The following is an 11,773-nucleotide window of genomic DNA, read 5'->3' as shown; positions in this document are numbered from 1 at the left end:
TAAAAAGCCTGAATTGCTACCTTCAGAAACATAAAAGCGATACAAGACGTGCCTGTTGCTTTCTTTGCTCCACATTCGGGGTTCAGTGCCCTGCCCCTACAACTGCAAACTGTGCCCCCTCGAGTAACGCCAGCGCCGAGCACCAGCGGAACCCCCTTTCCCCCCCTGAGAACAACCCAGGGGCGAACCACACACCAGGGACGGATCCTTGGCCTCACACAAAACACTCCCAGGCGGGGCGGGGGGGGCCCTGCAGCCGCCACGGAGGGCCCGGAGCCCCGGTGCCGCCGGCTTTGCCCCGCCGGCCGGCCCGGGACGGCCTTTCCCCCCCCAGCCGCACCGCCATGCCCGGAAAACAAACAAAAACAAATCGCTCCCGGGGGTGGAGCAAAGCGTCACCCACCATTTTGGGGGCCGGGGGGAAGCCCACCGCCCCGCAGGCGGCGGCAGCCGGACGGGCCCGCTCCCCTCCCCGTGCCGGGCCGCCGGGGGCGGGCAGGGCTCCCCCCGCCGCGGGGCCGGGCGCGGCGGCGCGGGGCCTTGCGGTTGCTAACCTGGCCCGGCGGGGAGGAGTGAGAGGAGGAGCCAGGGCGGCCTGTGCGACAAAGCCCAGTGCGCAGGGAGCTGGTGACCAGGAAGCAGAACAGCGCCGGGCTGCCGCGGGGCGGGCGGACCCCACCGGAGCCCGCTGCCCCACGCCGCCCCCCGCGGGGGGTGGGAGGCCGGTCCTGCCGCCCCCCCCGGCTCGGGGGTCGGGGCGGCCGCGGAGCGAAGCGGGAGGCGGCCGGGCTGCTGCTAAGCCGCTTAGGGCCGGGGCTGGCATGAGCCTCCCCGGCGGGGCGGCTGCGGGCTGCGCGCTGCGGCGGGGAGGCTGAGGGCGCGGAGCCGCCGCCGGCGGGGGCTGGCGGTCCGTCCCTGAGGAGGAGGAGGCGGCGGAGGGGGGAGCCCCGCTCCCCGGGCGGGGGAAGATGGGGAACTGCCTCAAGTCCCCCACCTCGGATGACATCTCGCTGCTCCACGAGTCCCAGTCGGACAGAGCCAGCTACGGGGACGGGGCTGAGCCGGATCAGGAGCCGCCGCCGCCATATCAGGTAGGGGAGGGGGCGGGGAGCGCCGCGGCGGAGACCGAAGGCTGAGGCTGCAGCGGGGCGGGCGGCGGGGCCCTGGGGAACGGGGTGAGGCGGGGGGCGCGGCGCGGGGCAGCCGCCAGGCCGCTCGCCCTGAGGGCCGGCCCGGGGGCCGCCGCTGACTCCCCCCCCACCCCGCCGCCGCTCCTGCGCTGGGCGGCCGCCCGAACCTCTCCCTTTCCGCTCACGCGTACCGGGGCGGGGGTGGGAAGCCGCTTTGTCTCTTCCAGTCTCGCAGCTCGGGCCTGTCGGCAGACGGGAGGCGAGGTTCCGCCGGCGGGGAGCGTCGGGCGGGCCGGGCCCGGCTGGCGGCGGCGGCGGAGGTGGGGGGGGGGTGTGTGTGGGTCGGTGCCGCTGCCGGGCGGGGGGTGGCCGCGAGGTCCCGGCGGAGGGCAGGCGGTGGCCGGCCGGCCGGTGCCGCGTCCTTTGTTGCCGCCTGCGGTGACATCACCGTCTGGCGTTGCGCTGCTCGGGTGACGCTCCGGGACGGGGACCGCGGGCGCGCGCCCTGCCCGGGCTTTGTCCGGGCGCCCTCGCTATCGCCCGGGCTTCGTTCCCGTATTTTTAGCAGCATCTGATCCCCAGTAAGTAACTCTCCCAGCGCGGTGGATCCTATTTCCCCCGGTCGTGTGGGGCGCCAGCAGGGAAGTGTTTGCCATTGTTCCTTTTTTCTTTTTTTGTTTTTTATATTTACATCCTGATGATGAATCAAAAGGAAAAAAAATAAAAGGCGGGTATTTTCTTTTATCGCTTTCCTCCCCGCGGAGGGTAACGTTGATGTGGAGCGGTGGTGGCGTTAGTGTGAAAGCTCTGCTCGGCTGCTGGCCGCTGCTCGGAGGGGTGGCCGCGGGACGGGGAACCTGAACTTGGGGTTGCACTTGTCTGCTCCTTGTCATCTCCATCCCCATATATAGAAATGTGTATCGCCCTAAACAAGGCGTCTACAGTAAACACGTGTACAGCACTAAAAAAAAGGGGAAAAAAAAAAAACTTCTGTTGGTGTAACTGGACATTTTACTAAAGTTTCAAAAATCATTTTCCGATCTGAGATAATAGGCTATGCTCCAGAGAGATCTACAGAAATGACAGTTGAGGCACAAATTCTGGAGGGTGACTTGAGAGCTCTCTGTTTTCTAGAATGGGAGTCATTCCGTAGTTGCAGACCTTGATGTGTAATTAACAAAATTGGAGGAAGTATTTAACCCGGTAGATGTGTAATCTCCAAATGCTTTAACAAGTTCAAGAATTACTGCCCTGATAGGAACCCCTGTGAGTGTTGAAGTCCCATACGTAGCAGCTGCTGCAGTGAAGCTGCACTGGTGTTGCTTGGCAGTCTGTGCCTGTTTTGTTTTGTTTGGGTGCAAAAACTTAATATTAGAATAAATTCTGTGATGTGGGGAATTTTTTTCTGAATTCTGAACTATGTCTGCTGAAGTCCAGTAAATAGAAAGTGCTTGGTGGCACATTAAGTTTTTTAAAGGTTGTGTTGTTCTAAATTAAGCCTGAATTGTCCATGTGGTTTAGGAATGCATCATATTTTTGTCAAATCAACATATAAAGTTTGACTGTTTGTGCTATTTATTGCATTTACATCTGTGATTCTAGGAAGACTTGTGGAGGTGGGTTGTTTTTTTTTTTTTTCCACTTTGAAACAACCTGTTAGCTCTTCCAAGAGTCACAAATTGAGTATGTCTTATGTGGGCCTTCTTGTGTAGATGAGTACTCTTCCTCAGTTGCTGGGGTTTTTTATTTTTTCTTGATGAAGTGTGGATGGTTGACTGAGGACACACTAGACAGTGAAATAAATGAACCTACAGGTGTCTACTATCAAGTAAGTTTATTCATAACAAAACTTCCCTCACTTGAATAGAGCTATGTAGCATTGGGTGATGTGCTCATAGGTGCTTGGCTGCCTCAAACATTGTAGTTTGTTCTGAAAGCCCCTCTGCTGACCCTAGTCATTCTTAAAGCTTCACCTTAAGGTAGCATTTTGTGTCTCATGTAGTCAAAATTCAAAGCTACCCTTTCCATAGATTTTTGAACCACAATGGTTTGTGATTTTTTTTTTTTTTAAAAAGCCTTACCTACAATATTATGCAGTATTTCATTCACTTTGAGATCAAGGGGATTTATAATTTTAACTTGTTTGGGGTTTATAAGATGTACAAGCCAGACTCTTAACTGTGAACAATTCCTTATACACCATTATTGCTGTTGTGCTAGCAATAGGTCACTGTCTCATTTTAACTTTCAAGTGGCAGCTGGGATTCAGTGTTACAAATGGGAATTTAGGGGTTTTGTCCTTGTCTGTGATAATTCTTTCACAGTGTCTTAACCAGAATTAGAGTGTGTATGATATATGGACATTAGGAAGGAAAACAAAGAAGAGGATGAAATGAATTTGAAGACTTGTTTGTGGCAACTAGCAGTGTGTACAAGAAACTGGGCGATGAACAATTTGAAATCTAACTACTGAAATTTCAGCTGTAAAATGGACATACTTAAGAAGAGAATAAGGTCTACTATGTTCACTTCTCTTGGTTTTGCAGCAATGATGTGTCAACTTCCTGAATAGATCTTGTAAGGTATGCAAGCTAGAAGGAAGCTTGTTTGGTGAAGGTACACAGTTGTAGAAAATGACTTCTATGTCTCTTGTAACTAACTTATGTATTATTTTGACATTTAAAATACTTTTTTGTGTTCTGACAGGATTGTGCCATGGGCATCCATATGGGAATCTTGTTAAGCCATAGTTTTTATTTATCTACTTATTTCTAACCGCAAAATGCAGCCCCAATGATCATTTTGGTATTGCATGTCAAGTTTCTTTCATCAGTGAAAGCTATTGAACCAGCTGTGTGAAATTCCTGCCTCCAAAATTGAGATTGAAAATTGGATTGGCAGTATGGACGCATGGAGTAACAGGGAATATAACTTTGATTCAGAGGCCCTCCTTCTGTTCTCAGTTTCTGTGGATAAGCTACAGCAGAAAGACTTCATAGAGGAAGCATCTTTTTAAACAGGTATCTGAGTTAATGAGACAGTGGTCCATTAAAGCATCAGACATTTTCCAGTGCATCAAGCTTAACAGCTAACATGGGAAATAATTAAAACACACCAAAAACCCAGCGTGTGTGTGTGGTGGTGGGGAAAGGAAGTGATTTCAAGAGTGGACTAACATTCTCATAGACAGATGCTAATTTTGGATGCCTCCATTTTAGAACCCAGAAATTACGACTGTTTTTCTAAGTGCTAAGCACATGCAACTCCATTTTTAACCAGTGAATTTGTGATTAGGAAAGAGTTAGCTTTGGTTTTGTTTTTTCTCAAGTCCTCAAAAGTGACTATGCTTTCAAGTTTGTTTTCCTTTTCTGTGTATGACTTCTTCGCCATCTGTTGGCAATATGCCTTCTGCTGTTTTTCCATACAAGTTCTCTGTTTTTTCCAGTTTCTTCTACATCTTCTTAGAGACTTTATTTTGCAGAACAGATGTGCCCCCTTTCTTAATCCTTGTCTCCTATTTCTGTTCTTAAATAGTCCCTTAATAGTTCTAGGAAATAATTTGCCAGTTTATTAAACTTAGGAATTTTATACAGTAAAGTACAGAATACTTTACATCTCTTCTCCCTAAGTTTCTAAAAAGTACTACTGTGGACAAAATACACTGTAGTCTTCTAAAAAAAGATGTATACCACTTGCTAAATTAATAAGCTAAAAGCCTGAGAAATAAGTGCGAGATCTTAATATTGATGCTGAATTCATAAAAACACGTTTGATATGTTGATGTGGCAGGTAGACTAATAAAATATTTTACCCCTTTACCTGAAGAGATCCAAAGCACAATCCAGTACTTGGTACTACCCTGTGTTGTCTTAAAGGTCCAGATAAAATGTTTCAGTGGGTCTAGTGGATTTTTTTTTTTAGGGGTTAATTTAAAACCTTTTGACCTGGATACTCCTTTGATTAGGCTGTAGGCACAAAATGAGACGAGAGATCACAAACATGAGCTTAACCCAATGTCAAGCTCCTATAATCTTACAAAACCTGCTGTCCTCAACAGCTTTTGGAAGTGCAATTCATGATGTCTCATGACTTCTCTTAAACTGAGGTTGTTGCAATAGCCTTCTTGGGCCTCCTCTGTTAGCTGAGCATCACCTGTATGCATTGTACCCTTGTCGCCATCCCTCTGTCATGTTGGGCTTCGTTCCAGCCATCCCTGGCTCAGGGAAGTGGCACAGCAGCCGTGATGATGGTGCTATAGGTCTCTAGTAAGTCACTCTGGGATTCCCTTGGCCTGAGCACAGTGCAGTAGATGCAGTCCTGGAGCATTGCTTATCCAAGATGCTGAAGTCGTCCCCAGTTTGAACAGTCAGAAAATTTTTTTTAAAATAATCTACTGCATTTCTGTGTGAGCTTGCCCCTGTGGATGCATGTGTTGGATGTGTTTTGCTCAACAGAGAAACAAAGCTTTCACTATGCTCTCATCATGACTTAAGTAATATATTACATTGGTGTTTTGATGCTGTCTTTTCAAAGGCATGGTAATCGGTATAACTAAAAAATGCAAACCAAATTAATTCTGATATAGGAGTTGTACCCATGTATAGAAACATCTGGACAAAATTCTCTTGGGCCATGAATGTGATGATTTATCATCTGTGATGGTGTGTATTGTACAAGAAGGAAGACTATGGTAGTATAACATAATTTAACATTGACTGGTTGTGCAAAGCTAGAACGGTTGGTATGTGTTGGAACAGCATAAGAGGAGGAAAGATGCCATGGGAAAACATTACATACGGAAAGCTATCCATGAAAAAAAGCAAACCAACTAGTAAGTTTACTTTCATGTAAGAGAAAGGAGTGTATTTAAAAATCGCCTGTGCAGGTCTTGCTCTTTTCTCTGCTTGTCCTCCACATCTCAGTGATGACATGTATGAGTAACAGTTGCATTTGTGGATGTGAACTGAAATACTGCTCCAGTCCACAATTCCTTAGTCTGGTGGAAACTTCAAAGGGCTTCAAACAAGAGTCTCTCTTTGTTGGTGTGTTGCTGGCTGGTGCCTTCTGACAGTGGTGTGACCTAGGTGGAGATCAGCTCCAGTGAGGAAAGTGAGGGGGGACCTGAACTTGAGTTTGCTGCACAGATAAGAAATGGTAGAGTAAGCCAGTGATGTCTTGTGTTTACTTCTTTTCCAGAATATGATTGCTTAAGCTACCTTATATAACTCATTCTCAGAAATAAACAAGTGCTATAGTAGTATTCTGGAATAATATCTCTTAACTGTGAAAGACCAAGCACTAAGTGATAAAGTCAGTCCTGATAAATAGTTATGATACAATTTAGACAGTTGCATTCAGAAAATCTGTAAGTAGAAAATCTGTAATGACTTACAGTATGGTTCTGGTAAATTATTTGTATGAGTGAAGCTATAATAAACTTTTTTTTTAAACATTTGTATAGGTTTGTGCAGTTAATTTATCCAGACAGTAATGAAATATATGTATTATGAACTTAATTGTAATAGCATTCAAGATTATTTGGTTAGTGAACAATATGCTATGACACTTCTTACTCCTTCCATGTCTAAAGAATTTAGCAAGTTGTCTAGACAATTGTATTACTGGTAGTCAGTGCTAGACGGAAAGTTTCCTGAGGGTGCCAAGTCTAACTTACTTTCTAGATAACAGAAAAAAGCTGCACCTGTATTTCCTGTCTTAATGCATACTGGTTTCAGCGTAGCCTGCTAGGCTGGCTGATTGGTGCTGTCTTCCATTTTGCTAGTGAAAAAAGCTGAGGGGGTAGGGGAAGAAGAGGTAAAGGAAGGGAAACCTGAAAATAAAGGATACCAAATGGTATCACAGAGTTAGGTAACTTTAATCTTGAAAATGCCCATTCATAAACTGTTTTTAATGAATATTTTAATGAATATTGGCTGAATATTGTAATTATTTGCCTGTTTAAAATAGATTTTTAACTCCAATTGGTTATAAATGTGTTGGACACAACTAGAGGAAATGGGAAGTGTATGCTGATGTTTGAGTTCTCTGTGTTATCATCTTTCTATAACAAAAATTAGAGCTGGTTTCTAGACTCACTGTTGTTGAGTTGGGAATTGTTAAAGATCTATTCCTTAACCATTCTGGCCAGAAGATTTGCAAGAGGGATTTTGAAAAGAAGATATGTTTATAATAACACTTGACAGAGCACTGCTTGCTGTTTTACATGGATTTCTGCAAGAAGTGTCTTAAGTTGGATCAAGATGCTATACAAGGTCTGTCCCTGTTTCCTGTGTTCCTGTTCATCACTTCAACAAAGGAAAGAAGCTCGGTTTAACTGACACTTTTGCAGACCCTGGTAATGATTGTTGTCAAACTAGTTGCAGAATGTACGGTCAAGGAACTAAAAATAACACCACTTGCTTTTGATAGACTTGTGTCTTCCAGTCTTTGTGCTTGTCCTTGTTACTGCCTTCCCACAGACACATACAGAGAGACATATTTATATTTTGAAGAGGTAATGGTCTGTGGAATAGACTAAAGCAAATCAGCCATGACTTGTCTACGAGCTAATGAAACAGTCCCTAGGAGACTAAGGAATCAAAAGATGAACAGGTTTTTAGGGATGTCATGGCTGAGTTAGAATAAAACCTCTTCAGGGAAAAAGTATGAAGAGTCACCATTCTTTGACTATAAAACGCAAAGAAACCTTCAGTCTTGGTTTAGACCACAAGAAAACTTTGCCCTGACATTGTGAAGGTCTTGGAAGTGAAGATGTGTCAAGCTTCCTGAAGGTAGGAGGTGTTTTTGTAGAAGACGCTATCTTTCTTGTCGTTCTGCCAGCCTCTTGGGGGGCAGCCACAGCAGCAACCCGTCCCAGCAAAGCTAGAGTCATGTGTAGCTTCTTGCTGGGTAAAACTGTACTGTGGACTTCAACCAAAAAAACCCCACCCCCTAAACTAAACAAAACAAAATCCACCCAAAAAATCACTCTAGCAGCCCTACCATAAGCCATTGTCCTTAGTTCAGTCTTCTGTTTAGTTTGTAACTTTTAATGAATCACTTAACTGGCCTGTGCTTTAGTTTCCTCACTGTTAAAAGAGGAGTACAGGAGTAATAAAGTTTATCTTTAGTGCAGGCATGCTTAGTAATCTAACTCATGTTTGTAAAGTGTTCCATGATAATTTGATTTTAATAAAATAATATTCCTCCATTATAAAATGAGCCTCTGCAGGACTTTGACAAACCTCGTGCTGTAGAGAGGGAGCTTTGTTAGAATATCTGATTAAGGCAGTAGATAAGTCTCCCTAAAATCTGTTTTGGAATCTGATAGTTCAGCATTTGTTTGGCAGCCCCAGATGCTCAATTAGTAGGAATGAAGAAGCCATGGAGATGTTAATAAGAAATCTTGCCTAATCAGGATAATGAATCTTCATTATGCTGGGAGATTGTGCATTCTTTCAGGCAAGCCAACCCAAATGAGCAATACCGTCCCGTCCCGTCCCCCCCCCCCCCCCCCCCAAAATCTAGGACTGCCGTGTGTTTAGGAAACTCTTGTTCCCTGTATGTACCACTGGTTCATTTTTGTGATCAGCAGCTGTTGCTGACTGTACATCTGGACTTTGGTTTCGGAACCATGGAAAATAAACTAGTTTTATGTTTTGAAGAGATAATGATCTGTGGAATGGACTAAAGCAAATCAACCGTGACTTTCCTGTGAACTAATGAAACAATTTCCAAGAGACCAAACAGTTACAGAGAGGGGTTGTTTTATTTACCAGTCCTCCATAGGAATCTGCCAGCTGCTCTGTTTCTCATCAGTGAAGAAGAAAGTCAGAATGCCAGTGGCATAAAAGCTGCTGGGCCACGATCCACGCAGAGTGACACGGACAAACAGCAGATGCGTGCAGCAACTGGAGGAGGAGATAAAAGAACCGTCCTTTCAACCGCAGTTGCGTCAGCTAAATCATAACCAGCTGGTTTATTGCATCGGGCATTTCTGCTGATCCACCAAAATGCTTGCGCATGCTCTCCACTTCACACACGTGCGAGCACGCATACCATCGTATCAAAGGCTGGGCTGATTTTGAGCATTCTCATCCTTCCTCTGTTTTTAGGCACTGGTTTAGTTTAGTGATGATGTAGACCTGAGGTGCTTGGGGGAGGACTGAAACTGTGGGAGGAATGAGAGAAACTGTGACTCAGGAAATTCAGTTTCTCCCTTAGCCCCAGCATGCAGTGATGAATTTGCAGACTATTATCCCTGCAATACTGAAACCTGTTTCCCTTGATGGTATTTTTTGGACACTGGAGAGGCCTCTGTGTCCTCTCATCTGCTTTTTCCCCACTCGGACCAATTTGTATTTCTGGAGTCATAGTTCAAAAGCTGTCCTTGTATATAGTTCACTGAACTCCAAGGCCAAATGTCTACACAGGGACAAACTCATCCTCAGTCAAAGACAAACCTCAGCTGGCTGACAATGCTGAGTTTTTTCCAGAGCTTGAGATTGTAGCTAGTCCATGTGCCACTTCAATTTGGACTGCTAAGAGAGGTCCTAGAATCATCAAGGAAATGCCTGGTTTATGACTAATAACATTTAATGAAGCCGCATGAATATCCAGTGGTAAGCAAAAAATCATTCCGTCAGTGCTGGTTTTGACAAAAGCAAGGAATCTGCTATCCTGCAGCCATGATCAAAACCATTAAATTTACCACATACTGCCAGTTTCTAATCTTTGTCATGGCAAAACTGCTTAAAAGAAAAAAAAGTCAGACTAGAATATAACCCAGAAATATATCTATAGCATGACTACATATACTTGTACAGTAGTTCTGTAGAGACTGTAAGGTTTCCCTGTAGTTCTCACCACCATCACTCTGTGTGGCTCTCCTGATGATTTGTATACAAGCTCTAGCCAGAAGGAAATGGAGCAATATTTATCTGACTTTATTTATTCCCATAAGATGCATCTCGGTAGTGGGGGATACAAATCTCCTGTGACTCAGTGTGCGAACGCTGCAGAATTGGATGAGGCTGGATGCTCTTGCTCTTTCTGTTTCAGAGACTTATCTAAGAGATCAAAGTGCATCAGATTCCATTATTTCAGTATCTATGGGACAGTATAATGCATGACTGCTCTGGGACGATGCCTGTGTCTGACTTATTCATCATTGTAATTAAATCCAGATACAGAGTTTGTTCTGTGCACTGAACATTAATCACAGCATGTTATTAACACAGTTGTCAAAATCTGTAATTCAGACATAGTATAATTTTGCAGTATAGATTAAGACCAGTATTTATTTTGGCTGAATAAATTATTTTTATTTAAAGTTCAGAAAAGGAAGTGATTGCTCTCAGGTTTTGAGCAAACAGGTGCAAACGTTGCTCGACTACAGACCTACCAAACTGCTAAACTGGTTTGGTCTGTGTTGCTTAACAGACAGCAGTTAACTGCTGTATTCGGTGTAGACTATATGAAAGGCTCAGATCAGCAAACTAATGCTCTAAATTCAGATTTAGTTAAGACACCGAAATTAATATTTTAACACCTGTAGACTTTATGCTTTATAATAATACTTGCTTAATTGCCATTGCCAGTTTCTGATGTTTTGGGATTTCTCTTGGTTGTTTTCTGTTTAGGTATTAGGATTTGTATTGCAGTTGCATTCATGTATCTTAATTTTAGCTTATGAAATATGACTTAAGTAATTACTTTTGTGTCTGCTTCACAGAGTTCTGTAATGTTACATCTATATATCTGGAGACCTTGAGGCAGTTGCAGATTGTCTCATGGAGAGTGGCATCCTTGAAAGTATACTGTCCTCCTTGGAAGGAAACTATCACTTTTAAGATTCAAGCAAAACCACTTAATTTAAATTAACTGTTAATTCTTTTCTAGGTTACTGCTTTTTCACCTCTTAGTTCCTGGATTTTTGAGGCTCTGTGGGCTGTTTTACAGTGCTCACAAGAGCTAGTAAAATCCCATCTGTAGTCATTAAACTGAGAATACAGGTTCACATCTCTACTTGACAATTTTTAGGGATCTGCAAGTAGGAAGCTAGTAAGAAGGGCTGTATAGGTAGTGTTACTCTAAGGTCTGTTTGTGAACCAAGAAAACTCCTCTGCCTGCCCTGATAAAGGCACACCTCTTTAGCTAGTGGCATCCACGTATGGTGCTGCAGTGGCTGTGATGGCCAGGTACCCTCCAGCAGCTGGGTTGAGTTAGATGATAGCCTTTGGCCAAAACCTGAGTGAGATGCTCAGTTGCTCTCCCACCCTATCCTCGATTGGAAGTGGTGGTGTGGCACTTAATCCATTGGAATGGATTCATACAGTAACTTGCCTGGAGCTTTGCTGCATTGTATATAATCCTTCCATCGAGTCATCTGTAAGAACCGAAAATGAGATGCAAGGAGGGATTTTATATTATGTCTGAATTTAGACAAACTCTCTGGAATGTCTAAGAATTGAAGTTGTATTTATTTTACTGTGTGGCTAAACTACTGAAAGTTTACCAAAGAATGCCCATTCCTTTTGTAAATATAGTGGGTTTCTTGATATACAGTAGATGGGAGTCAGGTATTCAGAGACACAATGTTTAATGACTAATTAGTTTTATTTTTAAAAATCCTTTAGGAAAGA

At 44.4% G+C, this 11,773-nt stretch overlaps 1 protein-coding gene across 1 annotated transcript in view; it reads left to right on the top strand.

The window, feature by feature from the left end:
* Nucleotides 1-614: 614 nt before the first annotated feature.
* RNF11 (ring finger protein 11) overlaps nucleotides 615-11,773 on the top strand; it is a 33,613-nt gene continuing 22,454 nt past the window's right edge. Inside the window, exon 1 of the mRNA XM_074876080.1 lies at nucleotides 615-1,091. Within this exon, the coding sequence (XP_074732181.1) occupies nucleotides 969-1,091 (123 nt within the window). The 5' untranslated portion in view covers nucleotides 615-968. The remainder of the gene's footprint in view (nucleotides 1,092-11,773) is intronic.

This window comes from Strix uralensis, chromosome 8, assembly GCF_047716275.1.
Source record: "Strix uralensis isolate ZFMK-TIS-50842 chromosome 8, bStrUra1, whole genome shotgun sequence".
Lineage (NCBI taxonomy): Eukaryota > Metazoa > Chordata > Aves > Strigiformes > Strigidae > Strix > Strix uralensis.
This window is presented reverse-complemented; position numbering and strand designations above follow the sequence as displayed.